This window comes from Nipponia nippon, unplaced genomic scaffold (genome assembly GCF_047370975.1).
Source record: "Nipponia nippon isolate SJK-2023a ecotype South Korea unplaced genomic scaffold, ASM4737097v1 scaffold_5, whole genome shotgun sequence".
Lineage (NCBI taxonomy): Eukaryota > Metazoa > Chordata > Aves > Pelecaniformes > Threskiornithidae > Nipponia > Nipponia nippon.
In genome coordinates, this window is record NW_028262369.1 from 52537284 (window position 1) to 52562339 (window position 25056).

Below are 25056 nucleotides of genomic sequence, written 5' to 3' on the forward strand. Positions count from 1 at the left end.
TCCCTCCTCCAGAAGTCCCACTATTATTGTTCCCTTAGACATGATACATTAAGCTAAGAAAATATTCCATACAATTTAATAAAATTAAAAAAAACCCCTTCTAATCAATGACTTACCTTTAAGAGAGCCAAGGCTACATGGAAAATTATGTTCATACCCTGAAAATGAAGAAAAAGACTTAAATCAGTCCCAGCATACAAATCTCTACTCTCTATTACTTATCACTATGTAGCATCATAACTAGATGCTGTAAATCTCTAGGGAATGCTTCCCTTTTCTCTGCTACACTTCAAAGTTCATCATTAAAGCCCCAAGGCAGTTTCCAAACTCCCAGCTGGGGAAGACGATGGCTCTTTGGAGCTTTTGGAATCTCACAGTTCAATTCGTCAGGTGCTATGGATGTGACAAGATCTCTCTCCATCACTTTAGTACCTGTCAATGCTGGTTTTCATGAACAGTGCAGAGTATTCTAACAAGCAGGGTATCAAGAAAATGTAATAAATATTCTAGTTGATAGGATTTTTGCCAAGTGACTGAGCTTAGCTATGATTAATCATGTACAATCTTTCATGCTCAAACTGTAAAAAAAAAGGCAAAATAAAACAAAAAAAAACCCTCCACAAGTACAAAATACACCTTTTTTCTGTTATCAGCCAAAAATCAAAACTATTTCATAGGCAAGAAACTTGATGTCTGTATCAAATAGTCTGCTTTCTGGTTTGCACAAGCTGGGAATACAAGTCTACAAATACAAGTTCAGTGAATAATACAATGACAATGTCCAATTATTCAAAAATCAAAGAAAGCAAAAACTACTCCACTGGCTGTCTATAGAGGAGTGAAAAAGGCTACTTTTCCGCTTAACATTGTCTACAAAAATAAGAAATATCACTCCCCTGCTTTTGTTGAACATCTTTTTATTTTGGCAGTCAAGACCCTGAGATTTTCCCGGGGGAAGGTGAACACATACCCTGAACAAGGCTCCTTTGGAGCAGCCTAACTGAAACTACTCCTGGGGTCCTGCTTCGAAAACTAGCCAGGGGCAGCTCAGGCCAGAGGATGCAAGATGCCAGCCTTGCCGGCAGGGCACACATTGCCTCTGCTGATGGAAGAGACTCTCCTGCCTCTAGTCTACACATCTTGATTATTTAAGATTATAAATAGCTTTGTGTTCATCCAAATATAAAAAAACACCATATGCAGTTCTCATTTGCTGTATTATGTACTTTGTGTTCAGACTGTTTTCCTAGATTATATTTTAAAAATCTTGTCTGCTTGTTTAATGGCATGATAAATCTTTTCTTATAATGTCTTTCAGAGCTGATATCTAAAAATGTTTCAATAGATTTGCACACAAGTAATACTGTCACTGCAATACATATTGTTGTGGGATAACAACAGGACTTTTTATAAGGAAACCTTCTCCAAGAAATTTCTGCTTCTGCAATTAAGTATTTTTCTAAGCCTCTTCCTGAAAGCCTGAGACGGTATTTCTATAAAAATTAGCTTTTATAAAAATCTGCAAAGACTTTTCAGAGGCATTCTTGGGAAGAAATTGTGGTTTTTTACATGGATAGTATGGTGCCTTGAAGGGATTTTACCATTAATGAGTCTTAGAAATGCTATGACATTAGACATAATGAATATTGCAACACTCTGTGAATTACTTTGCAATTCGATGCATAATCATTATGATAACAAACTGACTGTTTCCACTAGAGGTCACAATTGTAGCAGGACTGAACCCTGCTTCATTAATAGCAAACCGTTCTTCCAAATGGGATAACAAATATTTTAAGTAAACAACAGTTATTTTGCTTTTTATACTTCTTTTTAATAGAAAAAAATGTCTGGCTGTGAATCAGTCATGACACTGATAATACTAGAGCACCAGCAGCAGAAAAATAAGTTCATAGTACTCTCAGTTTTATTCCAAATATCAATCTGAAGTCAACAGTTCATTCCACACAGTCATGACATTAACAACTTTTAATTCCTAGCAGAGAGGATTTGATATGAACATACAAGCTATAAATGAGAGCCATAACTACAAGCCATCACAAACATTGTGTTTTCTTCTTAACTGATGGATCAGATTTTGTTATTTTATGAGTAGGAGTATTATGTCTAGTTGTTGGATTACTAAGAAATCAGAGTCCTGTGTATTTTCTGGCACTACCCAAAAAAAAAAAAAAAAAAAAAACAAAACAAAAAAACAGTTTTCATTTATTTTCTAAATAATTTTTTCTGATCTGCCTGAAACTCACATTGTTCCTGAATTGAAATTAATCAAACTCTCTCCTGCTACTCCTCTTATATGATCACTCTTCACATGGATAGCAAATGCAGCAGAAATAGGTTTACTCCTGCCTTGAGAATCCCCAGCTCTTTTTCTAGCCCCACCGGGCAAGGGGCGGCTCACAAACTCCGTCATCTTACTTGAGATAACCTGTTCAACACACAAATGCCCTAAAATCAGAACACCAAAAGGCCTTAAAACCTTTGTATACAGCTGTCCTGAGCGGCACGCCACTACTCCTGGCAACAGAAGACAATCTGCACCCTCCTGTTTCCTCAAAGGGAGAGGTAACTCCCAAATCAAGGCACTATTTTAGGCCTGAGGCATCAACTGCTGCCGTTTCATGCTGACCAGCTTGGACTTGCTGCACCTGAAGGACTAATAGACCCCTTGACAGCTGAGTGAATCGGAGGTGGCATCTGGCAATCTACAGTAAGGCTTCTACTCACGTTTGGCTTTACAGCAAGACGCTTTAGATTTCAAATGCAGTGCCTTACCCACCCATTTTAACAACACATTTTATAACCACTGATCTACATACTTGAGTTATTTTTTCCTAATGCATGCAAGTCTATTCTGACATAGCCAAGTTTAATGATGATGATTATGAAAAAGAAGGCTCAGCTCATTTTTCCACAATCTCTTATTTAAAATCCTACTTCATTTACCACACACTGATTTATAAGATTCAGCTTAAACTTCTCCATCTATTTTAGAAGAAGGACCAAAAATACCAATGTGCACCAGACATATAAATCATTGCTAGCAATATCCCTCCAGCAATTTTATAATGGAAACATGAAAGTACATACAAATCATCCACAGGGGGAAAGAGAAGGGAGCCCATATTAAATAAGCTTTGGATAATTACTTTTTAAAACCAAAGGTCATATGTTTAACTAGGCATTTGGAAATAAATGCTTTCATATCATGCAGATCTCATCTTAATATTTAAAAAATTTGCAAATATGAAAGTTGTTCATAATTATATAAACAGTTGTGGTTTTTAATATACAACAATCAAAACTAAAAATATATGCTATTACTAAACAAAAACCGTTATAAGAGCACAGGAACAGTTAGGGACTTATCATCATGTCATATCACTTCGCAATTATGCAGCCACTCTCTTGTTTTTCAACCTGGGAGGCTTTGCTGCTAGTGAGTAAATGAAGGAGGAGTGTGCAGCCTGCACAGCTCACAGACATTAAGCCCACAGGCAAGGATCCCAGAAATGAGGCATGTGGATATCCTCCTCCAAGGAGCTTTTAACTAGCCTTTTGCAGAAGGCCAGCAGTTTCTATGACAGCCTGTCTTAGAGGCTTATCTGCCTAGTTAAGCATCTGCACAGTATCTTCTTCTTTCCAACAGGTGTTATTTAAGAACCCTCTTAAGCTTGTGTAGAGGCCTAGAGCATTTTAACAGATCTCATTAAGCTCAGGAGTTTTGGAGAAGGAACAAGCCCATCTCAAAGCAGACAGCTCTTCTGCAGTCAAGATGGTAAGATGAGGGTTCGGAAAGGGAAAATTTTAGAGTTTGTGCTATCGTACAGCCTCCTTATGGCTCCTGCTAACTGCCACGCTGACCACTCTCTGCTTTACAAAGACTTCCGTAGGACAGCACTTACTCAAGAGCATAGTTTTGCAGAAGAACCCATCATATCTACTGGGATGACAGTGCTGGGATGAACACTCACCATCCACTAGGCCACCATTTAATTCATTAAGATTGCCCTTCATAGAAGCATCCGCTTACGTGAATTATATGTCAAAAGGCCATAATTTCTGACAGAGATTGTAGGTAACATTCTCATGGGCAAAACGGTGAAACTGTATCTCCTAAGACTGTAAAAATGAAACACTTCAACTGGAAATGATACATGTGCACTGAAATTAAGGCTGGCTTAAAATAAGTGGAAATCTTATTATGCTAACTCTTCTAGTGAGAGATTTTCACAGTCCCTTGAGGCCAAGATTCCTTCTGCAGATAGAAGAACTCTTTGAGGCATCCTCACTTTGAGTCCCTCTGCACATTGAAGCAAGATGCCTTTCCAAAAGGCCTGAAAAGAAGATTGGGAACAAAGAACAGAGAATGGTAAAGATCTGATTTTGTAGGATCCAGTTTGTATTCAATGAGATCTCTGTGACAGAAAGGATGCTCATGGCTTCCTTTAGAAGGGAGGAGGCATATCTATTCATTTGACCCAGAAAATCTACCCAGAGATCAAAAAAAAAGGGAGTTAAGGGGGCAGCAAACTAACACTTGCTACTGGCAAAGTTCAACAGCATAGCGTGGAGTTGGCAGAAGAGTTAGGCCAAACAATTTAATCATGTAGTATTTGGACAACATTTGCATAGGGGACAACTTTGGAATTTATCTCCCATTTTAAAGCTTTTCCTTAATGACAAAAGCCTTGTGAGAAGGTAGGCTATATTAAATACTAGCATCTCTCCCTCTCCAACCCAGACCATCTGACAGACCTTCCTCTGGTTATAGGGCAATGCCCTTTGCATCATTTTCAGATGTTGAATACATGGAAAATTCATTTAATATTAGCGTCCTTATCTGTGGTTTTGCTCCTAGATATGCATGACATGTAGGAGGACACAGTGAAGATACTGATAAAATGTTCTCTAAAGTTCAGCACCAGGTAAAGAAGATACATTGAAAGTCAACTGAGCACCTTCTTAAGGTCTGAGAAGCCTCAAGACTCACACAACGTGCCATCAGGAGAACCAGTTAATCTGTTCCAGCTTTCTAATAACTGATTTTTCCTTTTTTTTAAAAGAGAGATTAGCTATTCAACTGAAGTTAATTTGACATTGTTTTGTAATTCGAAAGTGTTTCATAATTATGGGTTCAGTTGCACACTCTTTCAAAGGCGCTACAGAGGGTAATTGGGGTTACAAACTCTAAAGGAGAATTAAAATTCTATTTATGTTTTGGATTGCTTCCAGCAAAACATTTGTTTGGCAACTCTAATATGTCGAGAGCATACAATGAGTTTTAGGAATGTCACAAATGTATTTATTTTGCTGACAACATAAATATATGGTCTGAAGCTCAAATTCCTCTTCGTAAGTAATGCAGACTTAGAGCACGCTCTGCAGGAATATTCATGTTAATTAACATCTTTTACTCAGATATAGTTTGCATAGCTTGTACATTTATGCTAGTTCAATGACAAGACAACTACGGAAAAGAAAGGTTAACTCTCATTCAAATAAGGCACAACACAAAATAGCAAGCTTTGTATAAGCAACAGATACAGCTTTCTTACTAAACAGTTGTATTAGAAAATAAAGAAAAACCAAATTGCATAGAGATCTTACTGCTAACGTATGAGCTATAGTCGATGTCTTATGCTGGGCTTCCCCCAGTGACTCCATATACATTGTCTACTACAGTTACTCACAACAGGAAATGCTCTAACACAAGAAAGAAGAAAATACAGGAATCTCCATCCTGATACTATGATGCTGTGAATAATACACAAACCCCATTAAAACCAGTTGACTGAATTATTAGGTAAGCAGGTACCAGGGAGATGGTAAAAATGGCACCATGGGATTCAGAATTTATTGTGCCACTTTTCTGTATTTTGCAGCATGAAAAGGCACGCAATAAATACTACCAGGCAACCGTGAACCTGTATTAGTATGATTTGTCATGAAATTTTGGTTGGTTGGTTGCTTTTAACAGAAAGGAATGGGATTTAGGAGTGCTACTGAATATTTGCATGGTTTAGGTGATTTTCACATAATTTGCTGCTGAGATGTTGCTACGGCTGATTGAAGGTAAAGAGTGCTTTGAGACTAGCACTTTTTCCTCTCCAGTTTATGTCACTGTTCTCAAAGAACAAAAATTACAGCCACAGAATTTTAAGTCATTTCCATGTATCAAATTGCTCCTTGACGTTTGGTATTTCTGTGGTGGCGTGTTCCTAATTCACAGGCAGCTGGTTATGGGCTGGCAGCATGTTTTCTCCATTTGCTTGACCAGGCAATATATAACACTACTTTTTTGGTTTTCAGAGGTTTAAATTACAGGGGTTTAGACATTCATTTCCCTCTTTCCAAACCAGATTGATATGGAGACAAAGAAGGGGGCCTGAATCCACACTAGGCATCAAGGGCCTCACCACACACATACAACAAGGACAGAAAAAGAGGCCTCATACCTCTGTAGATAAGACAGGTCCTCCCGCTCTCATTTGGAGACAGGGAATGGTTGTTAGAAATGCTCAGAGGAGCAGTAATCTTTCAGACCCCAATCTTCTTGAGAGGGGACAAGATGAGGGGTTCAGAACATCTCTTGACAGAGCGCCCTATCTCCTTCCCCCTCTACATGTGGTCACGTAACACAAAGAAAAATGCGTGCCCGTTGAATCAATGTCCTGCTTCCCTGCACTCCATCTGATCTCCTTCCCAGTGTTCATTTTCTCCCCTTCTCTGCCACAACACAGTCCTGGCCCTTGACAGTAATTTTCCCTTCCCAACAATCACTCGAACGCAAAGTACATGTTTTGATTCTACGTGCTTAGAAAATTCAGTACAGCCTCAGATTCCAAGCACGAAGTAATGGAAACTTGTTTTGGCAGAGGCAGACTGCACCACCCTCTTTTTTAAAAACAGTCCCCAAATTAGCTTAGCTTCCTGAATTTGTTCACGGAATATCACTCTCCCATTTGTGATACTTTCCTTCAGTTATTTCTGAAGCGTTTTTGAGGACTGCCAAGACTGCTTAGAATATGCTGCTATTCAAATACAGCAGATGGCACTGGTGTTAAGTAAGCATTATGGAAATTTACTGTATTCCTAGAAAAATCAACCAAGTGAACATCAACTAGTAAGTGGCTAAAATATTTCAGTCGCAATGGGGAAAGTAATTCAGAGACATACTGTGACATGGCATTAGATGTCTCTTCCCTCTAAGGCACAAACTAGGTCATTCAAATAGGTCCCTCATCTTTGGTAACTTTTCACCTGTCTCTTAGAGCACTTTCTGAAACAGAAGCAGCCTCAAAATTTTAGGACCACAACATTTATCAACATCACCAAAAAGGTACCTTCTGTTCATGTAAGTTATCTTGAATTGCAGATTGTTGTGAGACTGTTTTTTCTTTGCTCATGCTGAGTATTTATCACCGGCCTTGTTATTTTTGGGATAAACAAGCTGCAGCTATGAATGGAGGATACATAAATTATGGATGCTCACAGGAACAGCTGGACAGCATAGTGTAAAGGGTTATGTTAAACCCTGTGGCTCTCCAAGAACCTCTTAGATGTACTCCCATTAAAATACTCTTCTCCTCAGTCCAAGCTTGAATTCTTATAAATTCTGTGTAGCTTTAGAAGTGAATAGAACATTTTGTGTTCCCCTGTGCTTGTGGCAACACAGAACACTGTATTACGTATCTCCAGTATTTCTGCTGTTGATTGAAATTTTATATCCAAACACCTAATACTTCTTACGATTTTCAGTTTGAAAGTAACTTAAAATTCTTTATCATTATAATCTGTTTTAAACACACATATACAAAAATTTTAAAAAGTTCCTCATCCATCAAACACACAATCAAATACTACATCCTTTTCCCTTTCTTTTTACTTAAATTTCTGTTCTAGTACTGAAAAAACCCACAGTAGAATACAGCTGTAGTCATTACGCTAAAATTCCTTTTAGCATGGATTTAAATAACTCATCTAAATACATAAAAGCAAAACATCCAGGGCCAGAAAACCTGACCCAGCTCCACTGCAGACCTCAAGTTTTTGCAACAAAAAAGATTATAATGGCTAACATGTCAACAGATGCTTGAATGTAGCAAACCAGCATTACCATTGGACATGCACGTTCAAATTCTAGTCTTCCACCTGGACTCTGAGACAACCTACTATCTTCTTAAATTAATTACAAGCTAGCAGTCTCGGAAAGAAATCCTTTCCAATCTCTTTGCATGAAACAGCAGTGCCTGATAAAAACTTCAAAAAGAGACTTAGCTCTCTAGCAGGCACAATGCAAAGAGCAATGGACAGGAGGAAAGACGCAGTCTAAATGCCAAAGTCTAATCGCCTATATTCATAAGAAGGAAAACAAACACACACACCTTCTCGCCTTTTCCAACTCACATGTATGACATTGACTTTACTTTTGTAAATAGTACTGAAATAATGCAGGCGGTTTCAGCACACATCTATACCTACTCAGAATTTAAGCCTAGCTTTTAATATGCTATTAATAAAAGATATTTTATTTCTAGCAAGCCCAGACTGCTGTTTTGTAAGATATATTAAAACATTAATAACTGGAAGGGTTAACAAACGCAGACAATGTGTCAACAACAGGTAATTCCAAAAAGTTCAATCTTTCTTCCCCTATAGATCTACAGAAGATAAACAACTGTACACAATCTTTTATTTAATTCACATTTCATCTGAGTGTAGATTTACAGACGTGGGCTTGTTCCTGACTCAATTCCTGAGGAAGTTTAATAAATTAAAATGTTAATCTGTTCTTTCTCAACTCTGTTGAAGGCATCACAGAAGTATCTGACAGTGACAGATAAAAAATAGCAGGCTATTATGGTATCTACTACTCAGTTAGTACTAACACGCAGAGACGACTGGTCTTATCGTCTGAGTGATACCATACGGCATAGTGTTTCCTGGCACATCCATTCTTCAGCAAGACACACATAAGACAGAAATCAAATCTTTAGCACCAATAGTTATAATTCTTCTAAGATTTTCGTTATTTCATTATGAAGCAGCACTCCCAGGAAGCACATCTACACAACACGGTGCCACATTTTTACTATCACTAGGTGCTCATTTACCAGCACCAAGTCACTCACATTTTAAAAGATTTTTAAAAACACCCATCAGTCTTCATTATTGCAGATAGTTTCTCAAAGCTGATTATAAAAGTTATTTTATACAAAGTTCTGAATGCAATAGTTGATAAATAAAGGCCAAGGAATGACGATATCTAGCTTTCAGTTCCCACTTCTTCCACTGTGCTGCTGTGTGGTCCTGTGAAAGGTAGTTTCACTTCTCTATTATTAGGTATATTACAAAACATTAAATTATTTCATATTCAAAATTGATAGATAACCAGTTGCATCCCTTTCTATTCAGTTTTGATCATAGAATGGCAGCTTAGTAGTCAAACTATTCATTTTTGTAACAAGACTATGTAATTACTGGCACTAAAATAGACAAATATCTGTACCAGCCCAGAAAAGGCAGCATGTAGCAGGGGTTTTTGTATACTCCTTAAAAGGAGAGAAGCACAATCCTTAAGTATTTTATATCCCCAAGAACTGCACACAAAAATAGCCAGATTGACTTAAAACAGAGGTTACCAATAGTGTCTTAAAATTCTAAGTTAATAATGGAATGACAGCTTGAGCTTTGAACCCCTCCTTTAGTTTTGGCAGTACTGTATATATCACAACCGGTTAAAATATTTTCTTTTTTAAGCAGAAAAAGTCATGAAAATTTTAAAAAATGCTTATAAATTGTCTGCCAACTGGTTTGGGGTTTTTTCTCTTCTAACTGCCTATTTAGGGTCACTTATTTAGTGCTTTTAAAACACATATTTTCATTTTCAATTGTAAATTTTAAAATGAAAAATTAAGTTAAATGTCAACTCTTTTATATTCTATAGTATAACCCAGGTGCAGTTGTTGCACTGGGGACAGCTCTATCTAAGCGACATGAGCTTTACCTAGATAAGTCGCTATTTCTGAGCATGACTTTAAATAAATAATTTTAAATGGAACAAAAAGAGACAGCAAAACAGAGGAGGCTCACGAAGCGTTCAATAACATAATGTCACATTGATAGATAAGATTGACAAGTCCAAATACAACTCTGAATTTCATCAACAAAGTTGTTCATCAATGCAAACAGGAATAGCAAAAGAAGAGGAGACAAATGAAGCAGTTGAAACAGGCAGTGAAAAGGGACATTGTAGAAAGATCCTCAGCTGATGTTGACAAGTCAAAATTTCTCTACACAGCAAGGCTCAAAAACACAGAGTTTGCTGTAATCACATGAAAACTTTCAACTGGATCAAGAGGTTTGTGTTTTTATTACAGGCAGTCAAAGTATTAAGCTTTATAACATGTGGCGCAGCACTGTGGAGTACCTGCCTGCAAGCCCGCAATTTTCTTCTAGCTTCTGTCATAGGAAATACAAAGAATTCAAAAACATTTCATTTGTAGGTGAGGATGGGTGACAGATTCTCTCCTGCGGTTATTGAGGCAATATTCTAAGACCACTGGAAATTTGGGTAATTTGGGCGTTGAATCACATCCTCAACAGCCTGAAGACAGCTTAAAAATAAAAAAGGTCAGAGGAAGACAACAGGATAAAAGAACTCAACCACATAGAGGCCATGGCAAGTCCCACATTCGTATAAATTTAAATAAAACTGATCTTTCTATCAAGCCATATTTAACGTGAGAATGATGAAAACACCTCAGCTGTAATGGCACATACTTTGGTGGGTCTTTAAAAATTTCTCAATAAAACTTAATTCCCACCATAAATTTAACTAATTTTTCACAGGCTTCCACAGCCCTGGGTATGCTCCTGCCCAGGAGGTTCACCCCCCAGCTTGAGTGCCACCGTTCCACCATGCATCCAAGGGAAGGAACCATGCCTCCCTGGCTAGCTGCGAAACTACAGGATTTCCAACAGGTATTTTTCCTCTCTGGATTGAGAGTTAAAGAGTATCTATAAGGACCAATTTCACTCTTCCAGCCACAGTCAAGAACTAAAAAGACAAATCCCATCCAAACACTCTTGGTTGACACAAATTGTTCATCCATAATTCAAATATTTTCATGAGGACCAGAGAAGCTCCCTTGGAATGACTAGCTGGCAGCACCCATTCAGCAATGGTTTTAACTGTTTTTCTTCCCCCAATATTTTTCTTTCATAAAAGAGTTGTATAGGATGTAAACATTTTGTCAACGACAGACAAGACACGGATGTGGAGAAAGCACAGTCAGGAAGGAAGTTGAAGGCTATTTAAAATTCATCTGTATCTATGACAAATTAATGAGAAGGCTGGAAGCTTGTTTTTAAAAACACAACACAGTTCACTTCAAAGGCTTCTTGATTTTCTGAGGATTTTTTTTGCAGAAGAATATGTTCCACTGTTAGCAGCTGCAACTGTTTTTTCTCCTTCCAGTTGCTGGAATTACAGGCATGCTGTTTGTTCAGAGATAAAGTAAGGAACAATTTAATGCAGACAAAAATTATTTTTTGACGGCTCCATTACTCGTTCTGGAGGCTGACTGGACAGACAGCTTCACAATATGATTTCAGCCTTCCATTAAGGAACGGTTTCTTTCTTATTCTGTCTATGGCCATATGCCTTCAGATTTTACTTTCCTTCTATGATGAGGGCCAACTAGATTTTAATTTTAATATGATTTTAATCTACGCTCCTCCCACAAATTCTCGGAAGTGCCTGTTACTTTAGACTGGTTAACTCATGAATCTTAGGAGCAGTTTTCTGATAGTCTACACCGTTGCCTCAGTATGTTGTCTACACACTGCCCCACTGTTTCTCAAGATGTCTGTATGTATCTTCTCACTTGAAATCAATTTTCCTACCATTTCTGGTTTATTTTTAGCTGTTGTAAAAGAGGCTCCTTTAGCTTTATGTGATTATCCTCCACAAATGCTAACAAGTTTCCCTTTCTCTAGCAGACTCTAGTGTTGTACTCTCTCACTTTCTCCTTGGATTCTTTCACCTTCTTTCCCAGAGTAATTCCCTCAGACATGCTGAGATAAACACTGCCAGATGTGAGATGAATGCAAATGTTTTAAGAGTTGTTTCATTTTTCATTCTAAATATTAAATCTGTATTAACCATGACTAAAAGACTTCATCAGCGTTATTTTATCATCAAGCTTAATATAATAAAAAGTGCAGGAGCTTCAGACAGGATGTAACTATGCTGCTATCACAATAATCACCACTATGAAAGGATGTTCTGTGCTTCTTGACAAACAATCTCTTAAAATAGTCATTTCTGAGTGCAGCTCTACATCAAGATCAGAATGAAGTAATAAACTGAACTGACAAAGAATGATCAAATCCACATCAGAAGCTCATCCTGAAAATTAACTCACTAACAGTTCAAAAGCAATCAAGGAATTGTGTTCACCTACTGCATGACCAAAGAAGGAGACAAAGAGCAGAAAAACTAGCAACCTTTCTGCTTTTTCTATTTGCTTACTTAAAGCAATCAAGACATTGTGAAAGAAATAGAGCTCAGATATTTATATGGAAATGTGAAATCACTTCACTATTACTACCTTTCGCACTCACTTGGATACCTGCTGGTATTAACCTACCTCTTTTTCATAACCGAGCATCAATATGCAGAAGAAGTGACACTCTTAAGGAAAAAAATTATTGAGTCATGAGTGATGGACAATATTTGTTTAATACTGAATACTATCAAGGCATGTGCAGCAAGCCTGAAAATTCTCAAGTAAAATACTTCACAATAAAAATTAACAGAATGAACTAGAGTCAACAGTGTTTCATACTCATGAAGCCCTTTGCATTTAAAATTCTCAATTATTTTATTTATTTGTATTTTTTTATGTTTGTGACCCATTTAAATCAGAGAGGAAATCAGTGGCAGTTCAAAACCAGGTTTAATTCCATGGATGCCCTGACTTCCCTGTGACAAAAGAAAGTACTAGTATTTTATCAAAATAAACATTCCAGACTATCAATCTATTCTGCCTGAGTTTTTAAAAGAAGTGCAGGTATATCTACAATACAGAAACATACCATTTTGTATCTGGAGTAATGCGTTCCTTAGTTGGAATAGTAGGGTAAAAAACAAAAGGAAAGAGCTTCATTCAGTTGTGCTGTTTGGCAGTTCTCACTATTTGTTTAATATCAGGCCATCAAAGCAACATGCAATACCCTTACTGTCTTTGGGCACTCTGAATCAGACAATCTGGAGAGCTTTCCCACTAAAAGCCTGCTAGGCTTTTACTACTAGGTATCTTCAAGAAATTAGAATTCCTAACTTTGAATAAATTATTTAACAAATTAAATGAAGAACAGATGTGTGCATCAGATATTCTTAATTAGATCTCTTAGCAAAAAACGAGGCAATCCACAATTCTAATTTTAAAACCAAACCAGCATTTCACTGAACATCTTCTCTTCAATATAACCATGGTTTCTACATAATTTAGTTACATGCATTTTGAAATTAAACAGTAAATGACTCCAACAAAACAAAAAAAGAAGAAACATTCGTGGGGTGGAGGAAGGGCCTTCTGATTCAAGTTTTTTTACCTCACAAAGTAGTAAGTCAATGATGTGGAAGACCATGCAGAGTGGAAACTTGGCAGTAAAAAGAGTGAGGAACCACTGGGATGCATACATATGAGCTTCCAAATTGAGGTCTGAGAAATGGCTATACAAGTCTGGTAACTGCTCCTAGAGTAAAGGAAAAAATAAATGTTTCAGTATTACTCATTAACCCGAGCTCTTCATCTACACTGCCAGTAAGTACCAGGTTGCTAAACACTGAAAAAAACACAACAAAGTGAAATCATGGCTTCTTCTGAGCAATGGAAATATGTTTCTTCATAAATTTCAGTGCCCTGGGTTACAGTTTTTAGTAAGGTATCCACTGTGGATTCTATCACAGTCTCAAATAATGTACTGAGATTATCCTGAGAAATTACAAAATCTTCAACAGTCGAAAGGCAGAGCGGTTGTGAAATCTATGTCATGCATAGTGTATATTTTTAAGTTATTCCTTTGCTGTGTCTTGCTGTAAATGCTACTGCTATAAAAACTAACTGATACTAGATGATCACCTTGCAGAGCCTGAAAGCAATAAAGCCCACAACTCCATCAGACAATTTCTCTAACAAGGAGATACATAAGCAACACAAAATAAGCACTGATAATCCTACTGTACCCTGATGATATATTCATGTTCAGTTAATAAAGTAAAAAACTATGTTAACATATGTAAATATTGAGAAGACCATATGCCAAAGTTAAGTATCGAATTAATTAGTATGCAATTCTACTTCATCAAGTAGGAAATACGTGCAATTTGACATCTGAAAAAAAGATCACTAAATTCACTGTGGTCTGTTTTGTTTGGTTTTATTATATCTCACAGAGGTATATATGGTCATCAATAGTAACTGACTCCAGCAGCTAGCTTTCACTATGCTAATAGAAGCGTAGGTCAAAGCTTAATGGACTGTTAGTAATTGCTTATTAGTCAGAACAACAATGTGTAAAACTTGCAGCTGTTTATTTAAGCTAAATTGCTCTGACTATGAAATAATTCCATCTGAAAAAAGAGCAACATATTGAAAACACAGTAAAATCTACAAAATGACCTACACTTGATTCAAGTTTCATAAGCATCAGAATGTCCCGATTTGCCTGACCTCTTAACCATCAACTAATTCATAGAAAGTAGGGCACTGATGGTGGCAGTCCAAAAGATATTCCAGCCTTAATAGAACAGAGACATTCTCTCTAAGCAACATCACGAAATAGGGAAGAGAGAGAGTAAGCAAACAGAGACAGATGATAAACCAGATACCTACTCTGCTTGGATACAAAGATTGGCAGCAAGATTGGTATATGAAACACAAAAGAAATGAGAAATAAATCTGACTCACAATGTTTGGATCCAGATATTAAACTTCCCTGCTTTGGTTCTACCCCACCTCTAAAGGAGAGGGTTTTTATTGTCCAGTAGCTTATGGAAGCAAAGCATTAATCTCTTCTTCATACCAGTATTTCCATTCATGAAAGTAGAAGAATTTGTTACCCTGGCCCCACCTGCATTAACTTCTCCAGCTGGAAAAATTTGCAATGGAGGTCTTCAAAGTTATTTCTGTAGAGGTCCCTCAAGCCATAGTCATACATTATTTTCACAAACACACAGAATGCCTGCTCCTCCGGCATCTGTTTGGAAAAATACACAAACATGATTTTAAAAACTGAGCTGAGGCTGGAAATTCTTTACACGAATACACACACTTAAATACCTTATGGATGATGAATTCAGAAACAGGGATATATTAAAATTTTCAGTAAACCACTCTGAATGTAAAATTAAGCAACTAAAATCTCAAGGGGACTATTCTCCTTGATGAGCACCTTGACTTGGCTCTGTAAGACCTTCTTTGAAGATAATATAGGATCATATCATAGGTTCATGTAAATATACATCCCTACAGCAGCACAACTGTCATCAGCATTCTTTCTGCCAAATAGATATGAGAACAACCAGTACACAACTCTCAGCTACAGAACAACAATTTAAAAAAAAAAAGCAAACCACAAGAAGAAAGAAAAGAAAAAGACAATAACTCACGATAGTGATTTCTACAGAGAGAGACTTGGTTAAAAGGGAAAAATTCAGGAGAACTAGGGTATAACCAACCTTAGTGAGAATAATGCTTGTCTACTTCCATCCAAATCCCAGGACAACCAACTCTCTGAAGTCATGTTTCCCATGACGAATAAGGAAATAACAAATTTTGCCTTCAGAACCTATTTGTGAGCTTAGGAGGGCTGATCCCATCTATTAACATCATGACTTTTTCAGAAGACCCATCTCCATAATCTCTATTTCATTTTGACCAAAATTTCTCATCCAACAGAGTTTTAGAAGGCAGTACTAAAGGACAAGCTGTGTGAGCCACTCTAAAGTTACATTTGTTGGCTTGAGCCCACTGAATGCCAAATCTGTGGGAAGCCCTGTGTTATGAAACCTCCACTGATAAGACATCTCCCCCACCTTCCCCATGCCTTCAGGTAACACAATAATAAGACAGGCACAAGCAGAGTCACTGCAGACCCCAAATTAGGTTTTCAATCACATCTAAAAACAACCTTTCTTTTGCAGGCACCAGATTGTAACAAATGAAAACAATTATTGAGTATCAAGAATGACAACTCTTGACCTTTTAGTATATTCACCCATTCAGCCTCTTGCCAACACCTTATCAAATATCAGTAATAGATAAAAGCTCAGTATTTTCTTCAAAGAGAATTTTAGTCTCTTGATATTTATCTCCACAGTTTCATCTGTTATGGTTCAGCCTATGATTATAGCCTGTCTCCAGGGCCATGGGCAGACACTTTCATTTTCATTTTCAGACAGCTTATATGAAAGTAATTAGTTAGCATAAAGAACTGCCTGATCAGCTGCTAGCTACCTGTCCAGGCTAGATTCGCCTAGGACAAGCTCTTAGGAATCTCAAAGCTCTTTATCACAATTTTATCTAGATGGAATGATCCCCACTGACAGCGGATAAAAGCTGCAGACAAAGTAAAGGGAAGAAATAGTTTTACCCTGACCAAAAGCCTTGAATCTGCTCTGTAATAACATGAATGCAAATTTTCTTTTTTTTTTTTTTAAGGTAACAATTATTTCTAATAAAGTGACAGATGTTCATGCACAAGCACACCTACCTTGCATGCTCAATCAGACACACGTGCATTGACAATCATTCCTCCCCTGAGACAGGGAGAGGGAACAGAGGTGAGTACTAGGCCAAAGTTGTTTACAGGCAGAGGCCACGGAGTCCTTGCTCTCAGTGCACAGAGGTTCTCCAATATTACCAACGCCAAGAATTCAAAATCATAAATCAAGTTTTCATTTCTTATTTATTTTAAACAAAACACATATTTTTGGTGCTTCCATTCCCATTTTTAGCATTTAGATATTTGCCCCTTATTATCTTTTCTTTGTATTCACAAATGCCAGAAATTTACCATTTTTAAAAATTAAATTTAATTTTTCACATAGCAATGACTCCAAGAGGTAGACAATAAGAAAGAAAAGTCAAATACTGTGAGACTTACAGTAAAATGATTAGAGTTGGCAACACTGTCCCCCTGTGACTAGAAGTTATTAGAAGAATTTCATCAAAGCAGCAAAATCACAAAAAGACAGGATGGAGGTTCAGGCTACCCAACCATCCCTGAAACATATCTACACTGAAGAGAAAGGATACCCAGAAAGGATCCCAGAAAAAAGGGAAAGGAAGGGGTCTAGAAATCCATGCAAAGATAGAAGAGTTAGAGGGGGTCTTACAAGCATTCACAGCATACAGATTGGTTGGAGAATTTGAGAAAAACAAGAGTTTGAGGACATCCTGGGAAGCTCCCAACTTACATGAGCTTATTGAGACTGCTTCCCTTCCCCCCTTTCTCTGATTATTTCAGTTTAATATCCTATTATGAAAGCAAATGTTATAAAGGGCATATTGAAATGAGTGTAACTGCCATTTAGTATTCCCTGTATACAGGGCAATTTCTTCTAACTCCAGAAACACTAGAAACAGAGGTGATTCTCTATAGTAATGACAGCATACAACTGAGAGAAGCTGAAGTATTAGTCAGAATGTGACACTCACTCATTTCTAAACAAATCTGGTATTGAAAATGGCTTATTCTTCCAGTGAAACGTAAAAATCCTTCTTTGGGTAAAAAAATCAATTGCAAAATAACTGTTAGATAAGCTAATTTGCAGTATATGCGGGATTGCAATAATGTGACTAATTTCAGGTTTATCCTTAAAAACTCTAAAGCTTCCCTGTAAGACTGTCACTGTGTATCATGTTCCTTAAGTCTTCAAGGAGTCATAGATCTTACTAGGAATTACAACTTAAATTAATCTGAATTTGAGTTCTAGATGCCTTAGGCAGTGCATGTGTAACATATATACCACCAACAGCTCACTCAAAACCACAATCTGAAATGTATTTCAACCATAATTAATAATTTATTAATTAAAGCCTGACAGAGATAGAAGGCAACAGCCCGATTAAGAGTTCTTGTTGGGGTTTTGGGTGGTTTATTCAGATATTCTTTATAATAGCCATACTACTTGAATCTGTTGCTTAAAACATCTTAAGTTTAAGTTAAGAAGTTAAAGCCTCTTGCAGAGACAAAAATTGTGTATTTATCTATCTATCTCTATGTGCACATGTATACATAGGAAGCAACAGATCAAAGTTTATACAGTTTTTGGCTACAGGCTAAAATACCAAGGTTAAAATTTAGCTTTCACTCAAAAGATATTATAACATGTCCCTAGGAGAAAAAGTCTCACTGAAAATCAATGAGACTGCTTGCTCTGGTTAGCTACTCTGAGAATATCTCCCAAAGTTAAATTCCCCATAAACACAAAGGGAGTTCACCTACGTGACAACTAAATTAAAAGAAAATATTAATATGTAACAAATCAGTTTCAGGTTTTGACACAGAAGTACTTGACAATTTAATTGATTTCTCCTAGATAAAGGAAATCTACATTCATAAAGATAGAAGCCATTAGTCACTATTTGCCAAAAAGCAGCAAGAGGAAAATGAATACAGAAAAATAAACAACAGTAAATATCTGTCAAATAGTATGTTACAGTACTACTGGTTTTAAAGCTGCTTTGGTTTCAAATATCAAAGCTTTCATTTTGCAATTAACTCACATGAAGTAGAAGCACAGCTGCAAGGAAAGACTGTCCCTGGCAATAGCCAATGTCTTCATCATACACAGAGTATGCCTAGAAAAAATAAAAGTCAACATATATTTAAAATGCACGCAGGCATTATCAAAATGTTTAATAATCAATGAGCTATTCAGAATACGTACTACTATGCAGGCTAAAATAATAAAGAGAGTGAAACTGTAACCATTCTTGCATAGACTTTCAGGGCACTTAAGAAAACATGTACAGGTCACCCTCAATCTTCCATAGATGCCATATTTGTAAATTTTTATTTTTATTTTTATTTTTCAACAGCGTGAGAAGAGTTGAATGCAATTTCCCTTCACCTAAACCAGGGATAATTCCACTGAGGTCAGTAATGACATAACTTTAACGATATAACAAATATGATATAAGAACCAGGCTGATTTGTGTTGTGGGGAAAGTGCTTGTTCAGTTTTGGAAAAACAAACTTTTACATTGTGAAAGTATAGGACCTGAGGTTCGTTGTTAGAAAACCACTGAGAACTACTCTAGCTTGCAAATTTAATCAGAAACAGTTTTTCCATGTCCTTGTTATGCTGAAGAATGAACAAGACTCCTTTTTCTATGGTAAGATTGCCATACTACTTTTTTCTTACTCTTAAAAAAAAACAAACTAAAATAACCAACCTTTCCTTTCCCCTTACTTTTCCGAGACAAGAAGACAGATACTGTTTTTAGAGAGATGTCAGAGGATGTTAAGAATTTGAGGAAACTTAGAATCATAGAATGTCCTGAGTTGGAAGGGACCCACAAGGATCATCGAGTCCAACTCCTGTCCCTACATAGGACAACCCCAAAATTCACACCACGTGTCTGAGGGTGTTGTCCAAATGCTTCCTGAATATTCTCAGGCTTGGTGCTGTGACTACCTCCCAGGTGAGCCTGTTCCAGTGCTCCACCACCCTGTGGGTGAAGAACCTTTTCCTGATGTCCAACCTAAACCTCCCCTGGCGTATCTTCCTGCCGCTCCCTTGGGTTCTATCGTTGGTCACCAGGGAGGAGAGATCAGCGCCTGCCCCTCCTCTTCCCCCTGTGAGGAAGCTGTAGACCGTGATGAGGTCTCCCCTCAGTCTCCTCTCCTCCTGGCTGAACAGACCAAGTGACTTCAGCCGCTCCTAATACAGCTTTCCATCTATACCCTTCACCATCTTTGCGGCTCTCCTCTGGACACTCTCTAGTAGAAAGAGTATACTTTCTACTTGAGAAAGTATAAGCAGCAACAGGATTGACATTGGAGAGAGAGACATCCTGAGAGAATAAGGAAGGTACTAAGGTTACAGCCAGGCAAAACAAAAGCACAAGGTCAGAGCTACGGGGATGAACAAGCCACATGAATCAGAAAATCCGCTTTGCCCCCACACCACCTCCAAGACTGTTTACAGATGAGAACATTTTGAACTGGAACACTGTGCTTCTCTTCTCTTTTTAAGTCTTGAATGAAATCAAGATTGCAAATTCACCGAACGGAAGGAAGCACAGAGAGACTGTGAATAAACCATGTCAGGTATGCTGGGGAACCAAACCCACCTGGGTCTATCATACAATATTTCAAAGGAGGCTAAACTGCCTCTTCAAAAGGTAAGAATTGTGACTCAAGAAGAGATGTGATTCCTTTCCAGCCAACAGTATTAACATAATTGCAAATAATTTCTGCCAGAAATGTTGAAATGGATGCCAAAACATATCTAAAGTCTTTAAACCACCTTTCCTTTTTCATTCTGATGGGCTAAAACTAAGAAATAAATATTTATAAGGAATTCTGTAATGATTCCAGAAAAGAAGATTTCTGTAAAGAATACAACCCGAGTATCCCTTTAAAGGTCACTGTTTGTTTAACAACTCATCCATACATTTCCTAATACATTTGCAGCTTTGTGAAAAACTGAACTGTGACTTACAACTCTTTGCCATTTGTCTACATTACTTACCATTTTTTTGAAGTATAGTGTGTGGGATTAGTTAGAACCTGAGTGAAAACAATCCCAATCCATTGCTCAGTTTCAGTGGTTGAGCAAATACAAGAAGACTAGTCACATAAACTATTGAAAAAATTTAATGAACGACTACAATCTGCTTACTAGCTTAACCAGCTCTAGCCACAAAAGTAAAATATAAAAAATAACTCCAGAAGTGTACAAGAGCAGACACAAAATTGTGAATTGGAAAAAAAGGATGCTCTCTTGGAAAAAGTTAATTCAAAATTACTCTTTAGCTACTAAGCACCGAATTAACAGAAATTACTTCCAACACTTAAATTAATATTGCATATGACTAATTAGAACCATCCACTTGTTAATCATCATCCTCAGTCTTTATCTATTTGTTCCCAAAATCTATCAGTTTATGGATGCCTAATATTTTATTTCTGTAGCATTCCTAAAAGATGTATTACTTCTGTTTTTGAAAGGCCAGCTCCACTTCGAAACAGATATACAGAATTACAAATAATAAATTTGTTTTATGATTTCTTCATACTACACAACACCACTTTTACTTTACTTAAAAAAATTCGGGCTGAAAGATTAATAGCAAATTTTCAATATTTGGGGATTCTCTGTTGTGAGAAGCATTGCTAGCACAATAGCTAATAATTGGCCGAGAACAGCAATAAATTAATCCAAACAAGTTTTAAAATAACTATTGAGAAACCAACACATCAGAGAAAACAAACTGCCTCCAAAACTGACATAGATTAAAAAGTAAAGACAGTTATCAGAAATAAAAAGATACTCCTTTTGAGATTGTGAAGGAAGTTGTGGCAAAAGAAGGAAAATGGAGTGAGGAAAAATCCTCACTCTGCATGTTAAATATAAAAATATAAAGGAAGACCAAGAAATGTTCTCATAATCGACTTCTTAAACAAATTAAAACTAGTAAGAAATCCATTTTTAAACACATTCAGAGCAGGAAGGCAAAGTCTCTACTTGGAAAATACATGATCAAGGTAGAAAAGTCTTATTTAAACTATAGCAGAAAATCCACGTGAACTTTCTTTGTGTCTGTTTTATTACAGAAGATTCACAGGGGTTGTCATCCTGCTGGAACCATTTCTAACAGGGGATGTGTTGAAGTATCTGTCTCCAGCTGAGTAGCAGAAGAGATGATAAATTAAAAGGAATAAAAATACTAAAAATTTATTAAGAACCGACAGTATTCACCCAAAAAGCCTGGGGGGGGGGGGGGGGGGGGGGGGAGGAGTAAACTGGGAAACCATTAATTGGCTGATTAAATAAGAAGAATAAATGACAAATTTGAAACATTTGTAAAACGAGGTGATCCATAGAACTACAAATCAGTAAGTACTGGATAATTTGGTTTAAAAAAATATTTCAAATTAATTAGTGGACACAGATATACATAGTATATATAAGAGAAAAATGCCTGAGAGCCCCCGTAAAAGAACATCATCATTAACAAAACTTTGAAGCAACCAACAACTACGAAAAAAATAGTAACTGCTTGATCTGCTTGCTTTTTGAAATTAATTTCCACTAGGTCCTTTCCCAAGATCTGATTTTCACACACAGCTGTTATCAGATACTTAGACACTAACTTCAGTTCTGCATGAGAATTAGATCAAACTGAGAAAGATTCTCCTGTTAAGTCAAAGCGTCATAATCCTGGCGACTAAAGGTTTATTTTTTAATGAAGTCTCTAAAATCTACATGATTTCATTGTATCTGCCCAAAGCAAAGAGATTTTTGAAGCTTTGTGCATATTACATTTCCAATTATACTTTTTTAGCTTTAAGTTACCCATGGGACTTGATATTGGTGAAATATGATGTAATTAACCAAAATAGCCTCAAAAATAAGGATGCTGCCTACAGATATCACCATAATATCATATTATTAACAAAAGATCTAAGATTAATTATTTAAGATTTATCCTTTTAAGGGACTGAGGAGCATTAACTTTGTCTTTCCACATGAAATACGAAAACAAAGCAAAATCCCAAATCCCCTTGCCATTGCAGTCATTGTAACTTTGTAATTTCAAGAGAATGGGATTTTTCCCATGGCAACCTGCGACAATGCTGCAGTCTTTTAAGTTATTATTTTCTTAAGCTCTTGGGGAACCTCCAATCACAATTCTCCAGTTAACTGAGATTTTAAATATTCTCTATCTCATAAATGGGACTTAATGACGATTCTGACTTGAAGCCTACTTTCATTCATTTTAACTAAATTAAGATCTCACCTACAGAATTAAAACATCTTTTTAATAGTTATCTGTCTTCTGAAGAGAACTACGGTGAAGTGATTAGTACAACATCGTTAGAAAGTGAATACTTTGGAAGCAACAGACTCCTCAAATAAAGTGAATGGCAGAGACCCGCCTGCGTGTTGGAAAAGTACATGAAGGATCCAGAGATGGACAGAAATTCTTCTCCAAAATAATTACTGGAGGAAAATCTCCCAAGATCAGGACCTTCTGTAAATATAAAAATTCCAAGTAAGTAGCATTTGAAATACGAATGGAAAGGTTGCTGATTTGAATTTAAAACCTCAGATTTGGGATTTCTGCAAGTACTGTGTATGAGTCCCAACAGTTTTTAAAAAGGAGGAGTAGGGAGTACATCTCAAATTCCAGAATGAAATGTTTTTCAACATTTTGCATCCTCATAAGCATGAAAATGATTGCTTATACTTGCTGAAGGTTCAAATGTACTTAAAACAACAAGATGCAAAACACTAACTAGCAAATATCAGCTTACAATCACATTGCCAATTTGCCTTTACCATAGTAACTCAAAGACATTAGAAACTAAAACACTACAATTACATTAGAAACTAAAGAAAGCTCATGAAAAATATTTCTCTAGCGTCTGCCTCATACAAAGGGCTTACATTTCCAAAGCTTTTATTCCCACACACACTTCACGGCAATGCAGAGGCAAAGTTATGAGCAGAGGCTCTACAGATCTCCATCTCTCATCCGCAATAACGGTATCTCTCTTGTCAGTAATAACGTTTTCTGGCACAGGAAACACTCACTTCCCTGAAAAAACGACAGGCACACTGGCACAATGCTTGTTAACAGTCATACGAGATATCCAGCATCTGTGTCCCAGGAAAAAGGAAAATGTAACAGGAACTGAATGCAAGTCTTTTGGGGGAGAATTACAAGCCTGATTTGCTCTTATGACCTACCTTTGTGTCGCTACCAAAATGACAGAAATTATCTAGGGAACCTATACTCAATGTTTGATACAGACATAGCTCTGTGCTGAAGTCCATCTTAGTAGAGTTAAAAGACTTACATGGCGTCTGAAAAACAGACTGACTCAAGAAAACATCCATATTTTGATGTAGACTTCTCACGCAACAAGGTATTTGATGACATGCTTGGTCGCTGAATAACCTTAGTGATAGTATAATTTAAAACTCCATACCTAAATTTATTATAAGACTAACAGTCTGAAAGCAATAATATTCCTATGACTGCAGCATTTAGGATGTATCACATTACACAAGGAATTTCTGTGTTAACTGAAAACTGTATTTTTAGAAATTACTCATTTATTGAGTATCAGGGAGAGGCACGTGTATGTTATACAATATGCCTCCTCCAGAGTTATAAGGGCCGAGAGAATGAAGAAATCTTCACATTTATTCAGGCAGCCCTCCGAACATACTAAAGCCTTTACTCTCTTTCCAGCATTCAAGGTTCACAATCCTGACCTTCCCACTAGTACAGTCCCAGCAGAAACCCCATATGCGAGTACAGTACCACTGCTTCCTTGCTGAGCACAGATGCACAGAGAAGGAACCTTATTAATATGTAAATGGAAGGAGACAAGATAACATTAAAAATCCTTTGCATGAAACAAGACAACAATATTTACTAAAATTGCTCTTCAACCCAGGAACAAAGAAAATAAACAACTAAAAATAGATGAAAAATAATTCTTAACTGATTCTGTTTATGCTCCTACGTTTATTCTAAAATTGGCAAATAAGACTCCTATAGGAAAGAAAGGGATCTGCTCTCTGACAAATAATTAAACCGAAGTGGACAAATGCTGAAAACTTCCCATTTGTAAATCTGAGGAGATACTAAGGATTGAAAAATGTGGAAGAATACAGGCATGCTGAGAAGAGGTGATCATCTGAAAAAAAATGCCGCAATGAAATGGAAATGAAAATGTAAAAAAGGGATGAAAGTTAGACAATCAGCTTACAGG

General features: G+C 36.9%; 1 protein-coding gene across 5 annotated transcripts in view; it reads right to left on the minus strand.

Annotated features, from left to right (window-relative positions):
* RABGAP1L (RAB GTPase activating protein 1 like) overlaps positions 1 to 25056 on the minus strand; it is a 261730-nt gene that overhangs the window by 84826 nt on the left and 151848 nt on the right. For all 5 annotated transcript variants that reach the window (XM_087733874.1, XM_087733877.1, XM_087733876.1 and 2 more), the window contains 4 exons: positions 18825 to 18899; positions 15166 to 15291; positions 13645 to 13788; positions 117 to 158 (listed from right to left, as the gene is read on the minus strand). In XM_087733874.1, the coding sequence (XP_087590000.1) occupies positions 117 to 158; positions 13645 to 13788; positions 15166 to 15291; positions 18825 to 18899 (387 nt within the window). The remainder of the gene's footprint in view (positions 1 to 116; positions 159 to 13644; positions 13789 to 15165; positions 15292 to 18824; positions 18900 to 25056) is intronic.